At 45.1% G+C, this 20,954-nt stretch overlaps 1 protein-coding gene across 5 annotated transcripts in view; it reads left to right on the top strand.

The window, feature by feature from the left end:
- The window catches only part of DCDC2C (doublecortin domain containing 2C), a 132,995-nt gene that overhangs the window by 36,244 nt on the left and 75,797 nt on the right, over window positions 1-20,954 (top strand). For all 5 annotated transcript variants that reach the window (XM_051833277.2, XM_051833276.2, XM_070069760.1 and 2 more), the window contains exons 5-6: window positions 6,494-6,631; window positions 9,726-9,768. In XM_051833277.2, coding sequence (XP_051689237.2) covers window positions 6,494-6,631; window positions 9,726-9,768 — 181 coding nt within the window. The remainder of the gene's footprint in view (window positions 1-6,493; window positions 6,632-9,725; window positions 9,769-20,954) is intronic.

Below are 20,954 nucleotides of genomic sequence, written 5' to 3'. Positions count from 1 at the left end.
AATGTGAGTTAGGAGAGAAGGAAGGTGAGCAGCTGAATGCCTGGGGGTTCCTGCGAAACAGGAACAAGAGTTGTTTCCCGAGAGCTGGAGAGTCAGTGGGGTGGTCAGAGGGACTCGGGCAGGGAGGGCTGCTGAGCTGGGCTGAGGGAGCCGTCGGCCGGCGCAGGAGCAGAGGGCAGGTGGCCCCCGGCCATGGTTGGGTGTGGGGAAGAACCAGCAGGGGAGAAGGCTTGAGGTGAGGCAGCTGGAAGCATAGCTGGTTGGTTTTAAGCCACAACAGCTGGATAGGGGCTGTAGTAAACCTGGTCTGGCTGTTGGATCTGAGGGAGGTGTGGAGAGAAGGGGAGTGAGAGTGCTAGAAGCCAGGGCAGCATAGCCGGGGAGGCTAAGGCATCCATGCTGGGAGCCCTTGTGGTGATGACTGGGTCCAAAGAGGAAGCTCAGGGAAGGTGGGAATCTCTGAGCAGTAAGAGGTTGTGGTGTGGGTGGGGCTGAGCGTCAGGTGGACCACATTTGTGCCCGGCGACCGGCCCTGATGGGGTTGTTGGGGTGGAAAAGCAAAACCTTTATCTTGTCCCTTCTTTTGTCCATGGCCTCTCCCTGAGGGGAAAATTAAAACATAAGGTTGTGATTTACAATCAACAATTGGGGTAGCATGGGGCAGTGTTGAAGTGGGAGAACTGGGAGGGTCCTGCAGGTAGTCCAGGTGAGAGTTGTGATACTAATGACGAAAACCGTGGGTGCACTTGTGAGGAAGACATAAACTGTCACAGCCTGGGTAACAGTGTGCATGCAAGCAGACCCGAGCATTCCCGAGAAGGCAGAGCTTGTGTGAAAGTCAGTACTGAAATCGTCCACAGGAGTCTGGGGTAGAGTTCCAGATGTGTCGTTGCAAAGTAAAGCAGTTCAGAGTGGCTGGACCTGTCTCCATTTCTGGGGGAAACAGGCATCTGTAGGGTGGTAGTGGTGAAAGAGAAGGAGTCCCCGCGTGCAGGCTGTACTGGGGGAAATATTGGAAGGAAGACAGGACGTTCCAGTAGCACTCAAACCAGTTCTTGTGGCTGAATTTAGAAAAGTGCAGAGCTCAGAAATAGCAGAAATGTTAGAGGGTACAAACGCTAGCCTGGAACAACTGATATAAAAATCACCCAACAGCTTTTTTACCAACGTCCGTTACCTTTGAATGGCAGCTACGGCTAATGTTCGACAGACAGCTGAGAAATCATTCCTGTTTCTCTGTGTTTATCACGCCTTAGATGATGCTAATGTGACTCGGTGGGGATTTCTGTTACATTTCTGTTAAGACTGCTTAGGTGAGGATACGAAGGTCTCTATTTACTTTTTGAAAGGGTGACAGAGAAACAGAGACAGAGATCTTCCTTGTGCTGATTCATTCCTCAAATGCCCACAGTCTCTTGGGCTGGGCCAGGCTGAAGCCGAGGAGCCCAGAACTCCATCTGGGTCTTCCACAGAAGCAGCAGAAACACAGGCACTCAGTCCATAGCTTTTCCAGGTGCATTAGTAGAGAGCGGATTTGAAGCAGCGCAGCCAGGACTTGAAGCAGCTCTCCAATGTGGGACGTCAGCACCGCAAGCAGAGGCTTAACTGGCCGAGTCATGTTGTTGGCCCTCAATGGCAGCCTTTAGCCCATGCTAAGGAGTTTGGATTTCGAGTGTGAAGTGAATCCACTGAGGCGGGCGTATCGTGAGCTGGTGTATGGGTAGGATGGGGCAGTGTTGAAGTGGGAGACATGGGAGGTCCCTGCAGGGAGCCAAGGTGAGAGACCTTGGTGACGTGGTCCAAGGTGGTCAGATTCTGCGTCTTGTTTGGAGGTCTACCTGCTAGAACTTACCTGGGGGTGGGCCTTTGATGTAGCAGTAAGGACATCACATGGAACACTTGTTTCCCACTCCATATCCAGGTGCCTAGATTCTAGTCGTGGCCCCACTTCCAAATCCAGCTTCCTGCTAAGGCACATCTTGCGAGTCAGTGGTTGTGGCTCAAATACTTGAGTTCCTGCCGCCTACATGGGAAACCTGGATTGAATTCCAGGATTCTGGCTTCAGTCTGGTGCAGCCCCAGTTGTTTTGGACACTTGGGTGGACGGAAAAATCTCTCTCTCCCTTCTCTCCTCATTTTAGATAAAAATAAATGAATATAAATAAAGAAAAAATAAATTACTGACCTCTGTGGAGAAATGGGGTGGGAGAAAATGAGGGAGGGAGAGAGGGAGCAAGAGGAGAGGGTCAAGGGAGAGTCCCAGCCCTGTGGGCAGAGTAGGTGTGACTGCTGGTGCATTCCTTGTGGTGGAGGACGTGGAAGGGGCCCAGGTATGGGGTAGTTGAGAATGAATTTTGGGGCGAGTCCAAAGAGGAGATGCAACCAGGTTGACCTGTGAGTGTGAGGATCTGGATCCGTTGGTGGAACAAGACAGTGTTTAGAGTCATGTGCTGTGCTGGGCATGACAGAGGGGTGTTAGAGGAGGGAAGGCCGAGGCCCCATACAGTCTCATAACTGACTATTCCTCTGCCTTGGGCCGTTATTTGTGGGTTTGCCTCTAATTCCTACCATATTTTAAAGCTTGGGGCTGTTTCTGATACACTCCTGCTTCTGAATCTCTTAATAATGGGGAAACAGGCTGAACTATCCGCTGGGTCCTGAGTGGGCTGTGAGTCTAAGATTCAGGGTGCCCAGCTAGACCTGCACGCAGCTGAAATTCAGGTGTATCAGCTAGCTGCTGTGTGCTCCTAGAAGTCTTTATGTTTCAAAGTGTTTTTAAGGCAGACTCTGTATTTTTTGAAAACAGTGCAATTATTTATTGTTAAGCAAAGTATTTAGAGGAATGTAGAAATATTTATGTTCAGTTATATATCTCAATCCATAAAGTTCATAGGAAGTCACTTAATGATTGACATTTGTAGAATGCTTTCCAGTTTAAGAACCAATCTCATGAATGGTTGTTTCATTTGGTCCTCTCATTTTCTGAGATAGGCAATAATACAAAGATCTCATGTTAGTGTTTTACAGTGCAAGACACTTTGTGTGTATTCATAATCTCATTTGATGTTCATGTTCTCATTTATTTCCATGAAATTCCCACTTCAGTAAACCTGCAGCTCTCTGGAGGTGACACGGAAGCTCACAGATTCACATTTGCTAGGGTGTAACCCGACATGACCTGCAGGCTTTTATGTTTATACTGATGCACATGTCACGTGAACATCATGTATGGGCTCACATTTCATATGCACTAACATGTAATCTGAACATGATGTTCAGACTCACATGTCCATGTCCACACAAGTGTCATGTGGGTATGACCTATAGACTTGCCCATTTATGTTAATTCTGGGGTCATGCAAACTTGATATTTTATTTATACTAACATGTAATCTGAACATGCTATGCAGACTCACGTGTCCAAGTCACATGAACATGGACCACAGGCTCACATTTAAAGTGTTCCAGCGTGTGATCTGTCCACGATGCACAGGCTGACATGCTTGTGTTCATGTATGTGTAGCACTCCTTGTCTGGAGCCCCCTCCTTGCCTTGTACAGCCAGTGAGGTTCCTTTGACCCTTCACTGCCCTGGTCACTTCAGGAGTGGACTTTGTTCCTCTCCTGGAGGACCGTGAGGCCAGGGTGTGTTGGGGATGCATCTAAGGGGAGCATGCTCCTGTTGCCTGTGGAGCAGCTGGGGGTTTGGCCCGTTGTGTTTGAACCCCAGGTGGCACCTCCTGTACCCTACATTGGGGTATCTGAAGTCCCATCTTTTGCTTGTTTTGTCTCATCTCTGAGTGAAACGAACACTTAACTTCCTGGAAATGAACAAACAGCCATAAAACCCGGTAACCCGGTCCTCATGAGCCTTCTCCGGCTTGAAGGGAAACCGAGGCTTTGGGTTCTGCTGGGACACTCCTGTGGGTGTTCTCCCATTACAGCACTGCTGGCGCCTCATCTCTTCCACCCATCTCCTCCTCACCAAGCCATCTGTGCTGCTTATCCCCAGGAGGGAAGGAAGCCGACTCGCGTCTGACATTGCTGCATCACCAGGGCTTGCTGACCTCCCCCCAAGCCTGTCTGCCTGTTCTTTGGCCTCCCTCCCTCCCCAGCAGCCCCTAGCAGCTGATATGATGGAGAACTTGCGTTCTGGGTGCTTACAGATATGTGTTCACCAACCTCAATTTTTTTTAAGATGACATCAGTTGTGCCAACGTGTTTGCCGGCCTTGGCCTCACACGACCCTTGCAGCACCTGCTGGGTTTGCCTTTCCTTGTGGGGGATGAATACATATATTCATCGTATCCTTCTCATTTAAAGGACAGTTTTACCAGCTCCGAAGTTCTGTTCTTTGGGATTTTGAAAATATCACCCGTTGTTTTCTGCCTTTAATGCTGTTGTTGAGACGTCTGAGGTCAGACTGTCTCTGCGTCTGGGGTCTGCTGTCTCCGTGGAGCATCTGGCATGCTCTTGCTGTGTCCTTGGATGTCACCCGTGTGTCAGAGAGGAGCTTCCTGTAGCCTCTCTTTGCCATCTGTGGACTCCTAATCTGAGGCCCTCCTTTAATTTTGTCTTTATTTTTTATACATATTTCCTTCTTTCCACTTTTATGTGAACTTATTTTGTGGATTCTTCTTCTCTGGATGTTGGCCCTTCTTAACTTCTTATTTCTTAGCTTGCTTCTGTCTATTTGCCTTCTTCCTTCTCTCCCTGTCTTTCTTCCTCCTTCTGTTTTCTTTCTCCCTCCCTCCCTTCCCCACCCATGCATGTGTGTGTGTGTGTGTGTGTGCTCGTTCTGTCGCCATGGTGACAAACCGGTCCTCAGCAGCCAGATTACCCTTGCTGAACACTCTCATCCACTCTGTGTGGAAATCTTCAGTCATTCGGGATAAACCGACAATGAAGTTCTCTCCTGGCAGCCTGAGGTTCTTCATAAACTGCCTCGACTTGCTTGTTCACCTGCTCTGTCTGCATTTTGCCCTCAGTGACATCAGCCCCACGCTCTGGCTCTCTGCCCAGGCCCCTCCTCGTCCCTGATGACTGTGTCCCCTTTCACGTGGTGCAGTCTCACCCGCCCTGCCATCCCCACTGCAGATTCTGCTGTCTGCCAGTCCTGCAGTTGAGTTTCATCTTTCTCTGCTGGGGACTCCAGCACTTTGTTGGTTTTTTTTTTTTTTTTTTGATCCTTAAGCTTATGGGGTTTTGTGCATTTCTTGGCCATTCTATCCACATTTTTGTTTAATGCAATGCCTGCCTCACTATCCAATGCATAGGGGTCAGCACTGAATTGAATACTTTCTTGAGAAATAACGAAGTGAATGAATACTTGTCCAACCTAATACTAAATAAGAAGCGGGATGACGTGAGGCTTTTGATGCGTATACAAAGTTGTGTATTTGCTTGTATTTCAAGTGTTGTGATAACAATACAAGCCAATTTGTATTAATTTTAGCTGCTACTAAAATTAATTGAGGACTTACCAAGAGCTTAACATGTTCCTGAGAGACTATAAGTACATTTACATAATTGAAAATACACTTTAATTTAAAAATTTAAGGATAGCAAGTCTAACTCTGGAAGAGCAGACCCCAGTAGGGTTCATTGGCTCCTTTGGGTTTTGCTTGTTTGTGAATTTGTTTTTCCAACAGTCCACTCACCTGTCATGTCATATGCAGGATGCCAACAACCCATACTCGTCATGTTAGTAAGGACACCAATAGTCCATATGCTTGTCATGTTACATTCAGAAAACCAGCAGTGCACATGCTCATCATGTCATACACATGTCAGTTCAACAGTGCACATGCTCATCATGTCACACACATGTCAGTTCAACAGTGCACATGCTCATTGTGTCACACACAGAACACCAACACTCCTCATGCTCATCATGTCACACACATGTCAGTTCAACACTCGTCATGCTCATCATGTCACACACATGTCAGTTCAACACTCGTCATGCTCATCATGTCATACACATGTCAGTTCAACACTCCTCATGCTCATCATGTCATACACATGTCAGTTCTTCAACACTCATCATGCTCATCATGTCACACACATGTCAGTTCAACACTCGTCATGCTCATCATGTCATACACATGTCAGTTCTTCAACACTCCTCATGCTCATCTTGTCACACACATGTCAGTTCAACACTCGTCACGCTCATCATGTCACACACATGTCAGTTCAACAGTGCACATGCTCATTGTGTCACACACAGAAGGGTAACATTCCACATACTCATTGTTTCACAGTACACCAAGAGTCCATGTGCTCATGATGTCACTAATGGAGCATCAACTGTCCCCTTCCCCACCTTGTTATGTAGACAGCGAAAGTCCGCATGCTCATCGTGTCACAGCACCAACAGTCCATGTGCTCATCACGTCACACACACAGCACCAATAGCTCATTGTGCACAGAACTCCTGCAGGCCTATCTTCCTGCTCTCAAGTCTCTATCCCATTCTCGTTTCTTTGCAGATTATTCACGATGAATGGGCATCTTTTGGACAACTCTAAGGATTTGCAAGACAACCATTTCTATGTTGCTGCAGGACTGGAGAGCTTCAAGCATTTTGCTTACTGGAAGTCCCCAAAAGTTCCCAGTGAAGTCCAACAGTAAGTGTGTTTTGTGCCTGTCCCTCCCGAGCTTTGTCACATTTACCTCCCTCTCTTCTGAATGTGTCCAGTTCTGTTTTGGTTATTTTTCGGCAGTGAGGCTTGATATTCTCTTTTTTTACATGATGCAATTCTGGACTTTGAAATTAGGCTTGCAGGTTTCCTCTTTTTGGATAAGCCACAGTGATGTGAGACCCTCGGCTGAGTCCATGGTCTTTTCTCTGGGATGCCAGTAGCCTCAGCTGTCATGGGTGGAAATGGGCAGGAGAGTCTGGGACCTAGGATGTGGTTATGCCAGGCTCTGCCGCAGCCAGCAGAACATCTTATTTCCTTAACTTGATGGGCGCTTCTGTATCTGAAATGCAGAGCTTGTGCAGGGCTTCAGTCTTTTTTCGTGAAAATATTGAGATTTTTGCAGTAGACCACTGACATGAGTGTCTTTATGGACACAAAGGGAAGACCCAAAGTAACACGATGACATTTTTTGGGAGCCCCCATTCCATTACCTGGGAGAACCAGGGACTTCTTGCTGTTCTCTGCCCAGTTTCAGTCTGGTTTTGCTTCTAGAATGACCCCAAATTCACCCGTGATTACTCTTGAGGAAGGTGCTCTTCCACAGACCACGTCTGAAGATGCTTCCCATATGGCTGAGGCCCAGCATTCAAGCGCAGCTCCCCTGATGCTCACAGAGGCACGGGTGGACCATGCCACGGCACCGTGGCCTGCAGCTTTACCTCCTTGACAGCGCAGGAGGAGCTGCTCTGAGTTATGTGCCAGGGCTGAGGCGCATCTGGAATTCCTTAAAGAAATCTCGCCCTGCCCACCCACACTGCCCCATCTTCCTGGGTTGTATTTGTTTGCAAAATCTCAGTAGTCCCTACTCTGAGTATCAGTGGGACTGTAAATCATTCAAAACAACCTCCTCACTTTGCTGTGCCAGACACAGAAAGCCATGGCTCCTGAGTTGCTGAGTCACCAATGCTGAAGGGCCAGACTCGGCCACAGCTTGGGAAGTTGGTGAGGACAACGCGGGTGACTGGACATGAAAGACAGAACCGATTACTGCTGCAGCATTTACTGGCTGTGTACTCAGAACCTATTTTTCCTCTTTTGTGAAAGTCAAAATTGTAATATTAACATAATGAACAAGGAAGCATTTTTTACAAGTTACAAAGTTTCTGTAATGTGCACCATTGTGATGCTACTCATTGGCTTAAAATCCCAGACTGAGGTTCAAAGGCACAAACTGATCCAAATCCTCAATTTTTCTGCTGCAAACGAGAGCCCAGCTTTAGGGCAGAGGCCACATTTACTGCCTGACAGGCAAGGGGCTCTGGGGATAGACTGGCCACGCTGCAGCTGTCCCCTCTGTGCCCTTGGCTGTGGGCAAGACCTTGGCCGCAGGGCTGTGCTCTCCCAGCCACTCCATTGCTCACCTCCCCCGAGAAGCAGGTTCAGTTCCCAACAAACACTTGGGCCCAGGCTCACCAGATGCTGCCCACTCTACCTCCCTTCGGGGGACAGATGTGCCCTAGTGTCCCTGTAGTTAGATTTCACTGGTTAGTCTTCAACATGGACATCAAGCACCTGTCCCCACACTGATGGGCGTCCTCCGTTCCCCAGCTGGTCGGGTTGAGTGGTTCAAAAGCCCAGGGGAGAGGGAGCGGGAAAGGGGAGGGTGCAGGTGGGAAGGAAGTTATGGGGGGGGAAGCCATTGTAATCCATAAGCTGTACTTTGGAAATTTATATTCATTAAATAAAAGTTAAAAAAAAGAAACATTAAAAAAAAATAAAAGCTCGCCTGTAGCGTTGTTCATATTTGAGTGCTTGGCGCTGGTTGATGAGCCCCAGGTATGCCCAGTGTAGGAAACCGCAAGAGGGCTTAGCAGGGACTTCCTCGTAGCTGTCTCTGTCCAATCTCAATGGCCGCGAGAAAGGAAGAGCTGTCATTCTCCATGTCATGGCAGAACAGGACAGGTGGTATAAGTGTGCTACGTGTTTCCAGGGAGTCCCATGCAGCTGGCCAGTCTGCACCCCAAGACCCTTCTGTTTTATTGCATGAGCACCTTCTGCATTTGGTAAGTGTGGCCCCCACTGTGGGCACACTTTGGTGGCGGCCTCTCCTGGGTACTGACAGGTTTCTCCTGGCCCTGTCTACTGAGGACCACCCCACAGAGGTTTGCTGTTGTGGCTGCTGGTGAGGCTGGGGTCCTGCAGCCTGTTTCTTTGCTTTGTTGACTTGGTTCAGTGCTGGTGTCCTTGGGAGTGCAGTGAGGATAAGTGCTGTAGGGGCTGCACAGTTCAGCCCGGTGCCTCTCTGCTCGATTTTCCCTGCTGCCCACGACGTGTTCCTCCCTCAAGGTGTTTTGTGTTTTTTCATCATCCTTGGACCCTGACCTGAGTGTGTTAGTAGCTTAAATATCTCTCTTCCCCACCAATGAGACAAAGGCCGAGGCTGAGGCCAAGCGGGCCCCAGGCAGTCCCTAGGAGACAGGAGTGAGTGACAGCCACTGGAGAGAGCCTCAGTGAGAGGCATTAGAAATGGATGCAGGTGTTGGCCAGGGTGACAAGAGCTCTGGTGTGGTGGATTCTCAGGCTACCCTGGGCGGCTGGAGGATGTGGAGTGAATCTCTGCTGTCTCTTAGTCTAGGTTTCCTCATCGGAACAGCAAGAAGAACACTGCTGAGAGCTGTGTAGGACACTGTGTTGTGAAGGCCATTTAAAAACTGCTGAAAACTTAGGAATGCTTAGGGCCCTCCGCCTCCCACGACATGAAAACCTTGGGGTGGGAGTTGCCTGTAAATGTGGCACCCTTGGCCAGCGAGCCTCTGGTCAACGAGAATGCTCCTGACTTCCCAAGATCCCAAGGAAGGAACCTGGGGACTCCCCTGAGACCCCCTGCTCCTGGGCTGTGGAGTCTCTGTGGCCAGGAGTTCCGTCCCCTGTGGACAGCAGCCCCCCATCCCCCCAGCAGGTCCCTTCCGCAGCCCCCCCTCTCAGCAGGTCCCTTCCACAGCAAAGGTGGCAGCAGAATTTGCATAATTATGGGTCTGGGCTGCGCTCAGTCACAAGCTGGCTGTCTTTTGTTTTGCAGAAGCTACACGGACACCGAAAAACACCCACAGAGAAAGAAAAAGGTGAGTCTGTTTAAAACAAGAGACGATTGTGGTGTCCCCTGGCAGTAACAGGGACCCTACACATGCCGGGGTCCCTGGGCTGTCAGATGAGTTTCCTGGCGCGGCGTGAGTGGTGGGCTGCAGAGAGGACTCAGATGTACTCCCGTGGCTGACTGCAGAGGAGGGCCGGTTCCTGTTTGGAGCTCACATTCTGGAACAAGGAGGCACACGGGGCTGTTAGTGACACAGCACAGCAGATGTGAAGTGGCATGCACACACTAGATGTTACGGGAGAGGTAGGAGAGAAACTGAGTCAAGTTTGGCATGAGTCGGGGTGGGCTCTGGGGGTGGAGAGGGAGGAGGGCGGTCCAGGCAGATGGGAGAGGGGAGAGCAGCTTGCTATGTGTGTCCATGTATGGTTGATATCATACATGATGCAGGGGACGGGATGGCATGAGGTAACAGGACTATGGTGGGAATGTAAATTGGTGCAGCGAAATCTGAAAATAGACCTACTGTGTGACTTAGCCATGTCACTCCTGGGAATTTACCCAAAGGAAATGAAATCAGCTATCAAAGAGTTAGCCATACCCCCATGTTTATTGCAGCTCAATTCACAACAGCTAAGATACGGAACCACCCCAGATGTCCATCAACTGATGAATGGATAAAGAAAATGTAGTAAATGTATACAATAGAATAGTACTCAGCCATAAAAAAGAATGAAATTCTTTCTTTTTCAACAAAACGGTTACAGGTAGACATCATTATGCTTGGTGAAATAAGTCAGTTCCCAAAAGACAAATATTGTATATTTTCTCTGATATGTGGTAATTAATATAAAATACAAAAAAATATGAAACTGGCACCTTAAGATTTGATTGTTGCTTTTGCTCTTGTCTACTCCTGTGGAACAATGATCTTTCTACTTTTTACTTGTTGAACATTATATTTAGTGGTGCATTAAGCCTGTGATTATAAAGTGAATTAGATTATAATATTGCAAAAATTAAACAAAAAAGAAGGAAGGAGGGAGAACTGAGTGGGGGAGGGAGGGAGGAAGTATCATTATCTCCTTAGGATTGTATCTAGGAAATACACGAAATCTATTCTTTTTGTATTAACAAAAATGATAAAAATGATTTAAAAAAGAGGTAGCAGGACTAGAAAGGGCCTTACCAGTCCTTCTGGCAGGTGCATGTGATCATCAGAGACCCCCAACCAGATTGTAAAATCTGCACGACTGTGGTTCTACCAGCATCATTGCTATCAAATGCCTAATCTTTGCCAGCGCCTATCTTTCAAGTTCTCCGGCTCGAGTACCCTCCTTGCTGTGACTTAGTGGCCTTCAGAGGCCCCAGTGCGTTTGTGCTTTTCAAATACCTGGGTACTACCAGCCCGCGGTTTTGCGTTTCTTCTGCTGCAGCACTGCTTCCATAATCACCCTTTCAGTCACGCTCTTGTGGCAGCCTTTGGAACCACTTGATGTCGTAGCCAGGCTTGGTGAGCCTGACTCAGGTCTCACTGTGCTTGCCGGCAGGAGCGCACTGTGGCCAGTGACAATGACATGATGGACCTACCCTGTCACACTGAATCATGACCACAATCCTACCCAGCCTTTGTTTGCTGAAGAAACCTTACCACTAAAAACGCCTTTCTGAATACATTTTGCCAAATTCTATTAGATACTTTTGTATATTCATACGTGAGGGTAATCTGTGAGAGTGGTGTCATGTTATCTTTATCTGGGTTTTATTGTGAAAGTTTTTTTCCTGAATTGGCTTGGTATTTTCTCAGCTTCCTGAGTTGAATGAGCAGCTTATTTTGGATTTTCTTTCTGTAAGGAATGCATTTCAGTCTTCAGTGTGCAGTGAATAAATGAATGAAAGGTGGTCACTGAGAACACAGGAGGGACAAGAAATGCTGCTGCCCTAGAGTGTGCCCAGGGTGGACAACACACGAAGTTTCTAGAAGTGAGTCCTGTGTGGGTGATACTGTGAGAGGGAGCGGTCAATCCCATGGAGACGGAAGAAAGCTCAGATCATAAAGTGTAGTTCTGAGAAGAGGCAGACATGAGCCTGTGTGAGTGCATGCATGTGTGAGTGTATGTTTCAGGTATGTTTTGTTTCCTGATCTTGGTCTCAGAGTTTTTCCTATTGTCTTCACCAGTGCTTTCACTTATGCTATGAGCAGCGTTGCTCTGGGCACTGGATTTTGAAATATGACTTTTTTTTTTTAGTGTGACAATACAATCTTGAAAATCCCATGCTATTTTAGTTCTGGAAACTTCTGAGCACACAGATAACTGAATAGGCCTGCTGGACCTATCATCTGGTTTTATTACCACGTTCTTTGAATGTGTTCTTCTTCTGATGATTTGACTGTGGTTCCTTATAGGTAAGGATATAATTTCATTTTTGTATTATTAAATGTTTATTCTATTTGGTTTAAGCATGTTTGTTTAAATGTTATCATTTGTTGTACTTTTCTGGATATAATTGCTGTAAAGTTAATGGATTTTGATATTGTTTGACATTTAGGAATCTTTAAGCACATGATCACAAAAGATAGCATAAACTTCAGTGCAAAAATACTTTATTCTTCTAAAAATTAATGTGTCACTGGAAAATTTTCATGACATAAATACAGCAAGCACATGATAGCAGGACAGCAAACATATTTTGTGGTGGAATGTGGGAAATTGTGGAAGAAAACAGAAGGCACTGGTTTGACAAAGATTGACATGAAATCTTTGTACTCATTGTAAAAATACTTGTTGAAGGTTCTTCATGTAATTTGTTGTCCCCTGTGTAGAGGCCCACGTTATGCCGTGATATGAGAGCTTGGTTTCAAATGTTTTTGCCTCAGTTGAGGAGTGAGTATGTTTCTGAGAATGAAGACAATCCCACATTCAGGATTCCTTGGGAGCTAGAATTTAGGCTGGGTTACCACAGCACTGTTTTAAGGAATATACTTGTTTACTGTCTTTTTTTAGATTTTATATTTCTAGCTTTAAACTTTTCTGATCTATTTTCTATGTGAATCACATCAACTTCTTTTTGGAAAAGGGGATGAGAAATCAAAAAGGCAAACACCTCTCTCTCTCTCTTTTTTTTTTTTTCCCGACAGGCAGAGTTAGACAGTGAAAGAGAGAGACAGAGAGAAAGGTCTTGCTTTTCCGTTGGTTCACCCCACAATGGCCGCCACGGCCAGTGCGCTGCAGCCGGCGCACCGCGCTGATCCAAAGCCAGGAGCCTGGTGCTTCTCCTGGTCTCCCATGGGGTGCAGGGCCCAAGCACTTGGGCCATCCTCCACTGCACTCCTGGGCCACAGCAGAGAGCTGGACTGGGAGAGGAGCAACCGGGACAGAATCCAGCACCCCAACCGGGACTAGAACCCAGGGTGCCGGTGCCGCAGGCAGAGGATTAGCCTAGTGAGCCATGGTGTCAGCCGGCAAACACCTCTTAATATGAGCATCGTCCCACTGTGGGGCATGGTGGGCCTTAGCATCTCCATACCATGGGATGTGGGGGTCCTGCCAGGCCCATGGTTGTGCGTTTGAAGGACCTCAGGTAGTCACAGCATCAGTTGTAAGATCAGTGCCGGATTATTTTTCAACATTGAAAGCTGAAAATCATACACCTAGAGTACAAAGCAGAGAATCTTTCTTGACTCTTTCATGAATATGTCAGAGCTTTTGACCTGTGGACTATCAGACTTGGACGGGGGCACTCATTGATTCCTGTCTGCAGTAAGGTAGCTGCTCTGCTAGTGCTGGAGACAGAAAGATGAATCGAATACAAATGTCTGCTATGGGAGAAGGCAGGTGTGTCAATAGGTCCTCACCCAGCCCTTCCATCTCAATCAATCAAGTTCCATTCTCCGCTTGTGCCTTGGCCTAGAAGTCACCCCGATCCCAGCATCAGCCCCTCCTCTCCTGTTCAGTTCCAGCAGATCATCCATTTTCCTTCTGTTAAGCTGCTTAGCTTCCCGTCCTGCCAGTGACACTGCCCAACAGAGGCAGGAAAAAGCACACTACATCTGTGGTGGGAAAGCATCTAGAGGTGGGCAGGTGTGGTAGGAGAGGTTGATGAGGCAGGCAGCAATGAGGTCATGAGGCTGCTGGACATGCCAGGAAGATGTTTATGTTTGTAGGAGTCCAGATGTCAGCAAGAGAGGAAGATGGACAATGCCTACAAGATAATTGTTACTCCTGATGCAGTCCATCATAGGGGCTGAAAATGGAGTCAGACAGACAGGGCCAGAGCAGTCCTGAGCAGCTGTAGTGTTCCCAGGAAAGTGAGGGGTGGGCCAGAGCAGTGGGCTTGGGAGGTGCTGAGTATTGTCAATTTTGTGATGAGCATTTCCGCATCTTGACATCTCTGAAATGTTGCACCTTGCGTTGATGGCATCTTGGGGCCACTGTTGTCTGTTGTGTGCAGTTATCGTTTGCTGTTGGGGTCAGCATGGCCATGACTGCCTGTTTTCACCGTCTCCTCCACTGAGCACTGAGCACCATTGGTTCTGTATATTCATCATACATGTTGGATTTGATGTGTAAAATTCCTCAAAGTGATTTTGCTGTGATTCAGAGTTGAGGTGGAAAGTTATTCACAGAGAAGGCATACAAGAAGAGCATCAAGACATGAAGTTGATGGCAGTGGAGTATTTTCTTCAATTCCATGTATTTCTGCTGAGTGACAACCAGCTCCTCTGTGACACTATCACAGGGCAGCAGGCATGCATTGTCTAGGCATTGCCTTAAATATTCTCTGCTGTGTAACGAGACATCCCCAGGCCTAGGGGTTTAAAACAACGACTGGCCATGCGTTCAAATTGGTGGGTTGGCCGGGTTTCACCCATTACTCACAAGGCTGTGTTCAGCTGTCTAAGGTGACCTGGGGTACTAGCACTTCCACAGCTGCTGCTGGCTGTTGGGTCCTTCAGTGGGAAGTTCCAAGAAGTGGAGAAGTAGATTTTCCCTCAACATAGGAGCATGCAGAGTGCTTTTGGCTTTCATTCTTTGTGCATCCCGAGAGGCAGGGATGTGAGGCCAGCAAGCATCACCACACTTGTGTTTTCTGTTCCTGCCACACTTCAGCAACAACACACTCACACCAACAAGAGCAGCCTGGAAGGTGATTCCACAGTCCAGAGATTACAGTGGAGTGTCCTTCCCACACTGCATGGAAGGGCACAGGTCTCCTTGATTCCAAGTCAGAAAATGGGTCGTGGTTGGACTGTGAATGTGAAATCTGGGAGAAATTCAGGCAACTTATCTCCATTGTATTCTCCTTTTCTTTTATGTTTAAGTGTGATATGCGGTTAAAATCTTTGTACGGGTAAAAAAGGGCTTTTCAGACAGTAGAAAGTAGGACTTTTAGCTAACAAGAAAGTGCTGTGACATGTTTTATGTGGCAGAGATATTTCTCAGTGGTGCATGGAGTGTCATGTGGTTCATTGTGTCTCAATTCAGGGAGATGGGAAGGAAGATCATGGGCATAAATGGGTGTGGAAGAGGTCAAGGGTGACTCCAGGATGCCACCAGACAGTGGGTGAAAGGTGGAGTCAGGGGCCGAGTTCAGGGCTACAGAAGGAGAAAGAGGACTTCGATGTATGTGCATGTGTATGAGACATTGGCGGGTGCATGTATGTGAAATGATGTGTGCATGTGTATAAGAAGTTGTGTTGCTCTAGAGTAGCACATTCATCAAATGAATGTGAAGCGGACATGTGAGAGATGACATTCATGCACAGAAATGCTTTTGACATCAAATATAATTCTCATAATCTACAGTAGAGGACAAACCTGTTTCTGATTTGCCTGAGGTCATCTTTGTGAGTTCTTTAATGAATACAAAGAGGAATCTCCTTGGGATGGAACTTACCTATGTGAAGTGGGTAAAATCATTTTTAAAGATTTATATATTTATTTGAAAGGCAGAGTGATAGAATGAGAGGGAGAGGGAGGAGAGAAAGAGTGAGAGAGAGAGAGGGAGAAAAAGAGAGAGAGAGAGAGAGGGAGAAAGAGAGAGAGAGATGTCTTCCATCTGTTTATTCCCTAAGTGCCCACAACAGCTGGGAAAAGTTCATGCCAAAGGTAGGAACCAGAACTCCATTCAGGTCTCCTATGTGAGTGACAGGAACCCAAATCCTTGGGTTATCCTCCACTGCCTCCCATGTACATTAACAGAAAGCTGGATCAGAAGTGTGAAGTAGCTGGGACTTGAACCAAGCACTCTGATACAGGATGTGGTGTCCAAGTGGCAATTTAACCCACCATGCCACAGTGCCAGCCAAGTGGGTAAAATCCTGTTTACATATTATTTCTTTCTCTTAGTAAACTAACAGTTACCACTGAGGCAAAGCTATAGTGTGTAAAAACAAGCATTCACATCTGTGTGTTTCTGGAGAGAATCCTGCCTATACTTAGCAGCCTCATGACTTCCTGAAGCTCCCCTCTCCAAGTCTCAGTTCCAGGGTGAATCACTTCCCACTCACCTCTGGTTTCCTTTTTTTGGGTCTCTGTCATCAGACTCACTGCCAAGGGCATTATTTAAACTGTTACAGAGACCCTGTCCAGTGTGTTTACAATGTAGAAGCAAAACAGTTTGTCTCCTGCTTCTGGCTTTTCATTGAATAGAATGAAGATTTTATCTTAGCTTAGCAGAAGTACCCTCAATTTGCACTTTTTTTTTGAAAATGAAATTAAAAAGTAAGTTTATTTTGTTGAAAAAAATTGAAATTTATGCATAATTTTTCTTTTACCCCCCAGAAGCATTTTATTTAATGAATACAAATTTCATAAATTTCATATTTACAACTTTAGGAACATGATGATTCTTCCTACTGTAACCACCCTCCCACCTACTCTCCCACACCTCTTCCTCCTCTCTCTTTTATTCCCATTCTTATTTTCTTACTAAGATCTATTTTCAATTAATTTTATATACATATGATTAACTCCATGTTAAGTAAAGAGATCAATAAATAGTATAAAAAAAAAACCTTCCTCAATAGTCGAGACAAGGGCTGTTCAAAGTCATTGCTTCTGAAAGTGTCAATTTCACTTCTATAGATTTCCTCTTAGGTGCTCTATTCGTTATCACAGGTCAGGGAGAACCTATGGTATTTGTCCTTTTGGGACTGGCTTATTTGACTAGGTATGATGTTTTCCAGTTTCATCCATTTTGTTGTAAATGACCAGATTTTTTTAACTGCTGTGTAGTAATCCATGGTGTACATACCCCATAATTTCTTTATCCAGTCTTCAGTTGATGGGCATTTGGGTTAATTCCATATCTTAGCTATTGTGAATTGTGCTGCAATAACCATGAAGGTGCAGATAACTATTTCATATGCTGATTTAATTTCCCTTGGGTAAATTCTCAGGAATGGGATGGCTGGGTCATATGGTAGGTCTATATTCAGATTTCTAAGGTATCTCCATATTGTCTTCCATAGTGGCTGTACCAGTTTACACTTTCACCAAGAGTAGATTAGGTTCCTTTTTTCCCACATCCTTGTCAGCATTTGTTGTTTGTTGATTTCTGTGTGAGAAAGTCATTCTGATGGGGTTGAGGTGAAACCTCATTGTGATTTTGATTTGTATTTTCCTGATGGCTAGTGAGCATGAGCATTCTTTTATGTGTCTGTTGGCCATTTGGATTTGTTCTTTTGAAAAATGCCTGTTTAAATCCTTTGCCCATTTCTTAACTGGGTTGTTTGTTTTGTTGTTTTTGAGTTTCTTGATCTCTTTATATGTTCTGGTTAGTAATCCCTTATCAGTTGCATAGTTTGCAAATAATTTCTTCCCATTCTGTCATTTGCCTCTTCACTTTGCTGAGTATTTCTTTTGCAGTACAGAAACTTCTCGATTTGATGTAGTCTGTTTGTTAATTTTGGCTTCGATCTCCTGTGCCTCTGGGGTCTTTTCCAAGAAGTCTTTGCCTATGCGATTGTCTTATAGGATTTCCCCAATATTCTTGAATAAATTGATGGTATCGGGACATAGATTTAGGTCTTTAATCCATTTTAGGCAGATTTTTGTATAAGGTGTAAGGTAGGGGTCTTGCTTCATACTTCTGCATGTGGAAATCCAGTTTTCCCAGCACCATTTTGGTAGCTTTGGGATCCGCAAGGAGAGAAGGCCCCACTTCTGGGAATGGAGACTCCCTACCTGCACTTCCGGGAATGAAAAGTCCTTGTCAAGGTCCCTCTGGGTGCCTAAAGGTCAACCAATGAGGATAAGACCCACCTCAACCTTTAACACCCACACCCTGTATCTATAAAATGAGCCCGCCCAAGCTCTGATGCGTGACTTCCCTGGCCCCCACTCTATTGGGACTGGTGAACCTCGCCCAGGAGTGGAATTCCAATAAAAGCTTGTAAATTAATTGATTCATCTGGCTGGGAAGATTTGTTATGTGCTGGACACCTTACACATTTGTTGAAGAGACTGTCCTTGCTCCAGGGATGGATTTTAGCTCCTTTGTCAAATATAAGTTGGTTGTAGGTGCTTGGATTGATTTCTGGCATTTCTATTCTGTTCCATTGGTCTATCCATCTACTTTTGTACCAGTACCAGGCCATTTTGATTATAACTGCCCTGTAGTGTGTCTTGAAATCTGGTATTGTGATGCCTTCAGCTTGGTTTTTGTTGTATAAGATTGCTTTAACTATTTGGGGTCTACTGTGTTTCCATATGAATTTCAACATCGTTGTTTTCTATATCTGAGAAGAATGTAATGTCCTTGGTATTTTGTTTGGTATCACATTGAATTCATAAGTTGCTTTTGGTAGTATTGACATTTTGATGATATTGATTCTTCCAATCCATGAAAATGGGAGATTTTTCCATATTTTTGGTATCTTCTATTTCTTTCTTTGTAATTCTCATCATAGAGATCTTTGACATCCTTGGTTAAATTTATTTCCAAGTATTTGATTTTTTTTGTAGCTATTGTGAATGAGATTGATCTTAGTTCTTTCTCAGCCACAACATTGTCTATATATACAAAGGCTGTTGATTTTTGTGTGTTGATTTTCTATCCTGCCACTATACCAAACTGTTCTATGAGTTCCAATAGTCTCTTATTGGAGTCTTTTGGATCCCCTGTATATAGAATCATGTCATCTGCTAATAGGGATAGTTTGATTTCCTCCTTCCCTATTTGTATTCCTTTGATTTCTTTTTCTTGCCAAATGTCTCTGGCTAAAATTTCCAGAACTATATTGAATAGTGATGGTGAGAGTGGGCATCCTTGTCTGGTTCTGGATCTCAGTGAGAATGCTTCCAACTTTTCTCCTTTCATTAAGATGCTGGCCATGGGTTTGTCATAAACTGCCTCAATTGTGTTGAGAAATGTTCCTTTTATACTCAATTTTCTTATAGTTATCATCATGAAAGAGTATTGTATCAAATGCTTTATCTGCATCTATTGAGATAATCATATAATTTTTCTTCTTCAGTTTGTTAATGTGATATGATATTGATTGATTTGTGAATTTTGAACCATCCCTTCATACCAGGGATAAATCCCACTTGGTCCTGGTAAATGATCTTTCTGATGTGTTTTTGGATTCAATTGACTAGAATTTTGTTTAGGATTTTTGCATCTGTGATCACAAAATTGGTCTGTAATTCTCTTTCTCTGTTGTATCTTTTTCATGTCTAGGAATTATAGTGATGCTGGCTTCATAGGAAGAATTTGGGAGGTTTCCCTCCCTTTCAATTGTTTTGAATAGCTTGAGAAGAGTTGGAGTTAGTTCTTCTTTAAATGTTTGGTAGAATTCAGCAGTGAAGCCATCCAATCCTGGGCTTTTCTTTGTTGGGTGGGTGTTTAGTACTGATTCAATTTCTGTCTTGGTTATTGATCTGATTAGGTTTTCTATGTCTTCATGGCTCAATTTAAGTAGGTTTCATGTGTCCAGGAATCTATCCATTTCTTCTAGTTTTCCCAGTTTTTTGGAATATAGCTCTTTGGAGTAATTTCTGATGACCCTTTTTATTTTGTGGTGTCTGTTGTTACATTTCCTTTTTCATCTCTAATTTTATTAATTTGGGCCTTCTCCTTCCTTTTTTTGGTTAGTTGGGCCAATAATGTGTCAATTTTGTTTATTTTTTCCAAAAAACAGCTCTTCATTTTGTTGATCTTTTATTTATTTATTTATTTTTTTTGGTTTCAGTTTTGTTGATTTCTTCTTTAATCTTAATTATTTATTTTCTCCTCCTAGTTTTGGGTTTGGTTTGCTGTTATTTTCCTAGGTCCTTGAGATGGATTGATAGCTCATTCATTTGATGCCTTTCCAATTTCTTGATGTAGGCACTGATTGCTATAAATGTCCCCTTGTCACTGCTTTTTCTGTATCCCATAATTTTTTAAAACAATTTTTTCATTTATTTGAAAGCCAGAGTTACAAAGAGGCAGAGAGGGAGAGAAAGAGAGAGAAAGGGAGAGAAAAGGAGAGAAAGGGAGAGAAAGGGGAGAGGGAGAGGGAGAGGGAGAGGGAGAGGGAGAGGGAGAGGGAGAGGGAGATCCATCTGCTGGATCACCCCCCGCCCCCAAGAAGGCCACAATGGCTTGAACTGTGTCTATCTGAAGCCAGGAGCCAGGAGCCTCTTTCAGATCTCCCACATGGATATGGGAGCCCAAGGACTTGCATCCTCTGCTGCTTTTCCAGGCCACAGCAGGGAGCTGGATCAGACATGTAGCAGCTAGGACTCAAACCAGTGCCCATATGGGATGCCTGTATTGCAGGCGGTGGCTTCATGCACGACACCACAGCTCTAGCCCCTCCCATAAGTTTTGATATCTTGCATTGTTGTCTTCATTTGTTTCCAGAAATTTTTTGATTTCTCTTTTGATTTCTTCAATGATCCACTGTTAATTCAGGAGCATGTTGCTCATTCCATGCATTTGTATATGTTCTAGAGATTCTTGAGTTGTTTATTTCCAGCTTCATTAAATTGTGGTCAGAGAACATGCAAGGTATGATTTTGATTTTTTTGGAATTTGCTGAGACTTGCTTTATGGTCTAGCATGTGGTCAATCCTCAAAAAAGTTCCATGCACTGATGAGAAGAATGTGTATTCTGTGACTGTATGTTGGAACGTTCTATAGACATCTGTTAGGTCCATTTGTTCTATAATATCGATTAATTCTGTTGTTTCCTTGCTGATTTTCTTTCTGGTTGATCTGTCCATT

The sequence above is a fragment of the Oryctolagus cuniculus genome, chromosome 2 (assembly GCF_964237555.1).
Source record: "Oryctolagus cuniculus chromosome 2, mOryCun1.1, whole genome shotgun sequence".
NCBI classification, from domain to species: domain Eukaryota; kingdom Metazoa; phylum Chordata; class Mammalia; order Lagomorpha; family Leporidae; genus Oryctolagus; species Oryctolagus cuniculus.
Note: the sequence above shows the minus strand (reverse complement) of the source record. Positions and strands in the feature narration are given on the sequence as shown.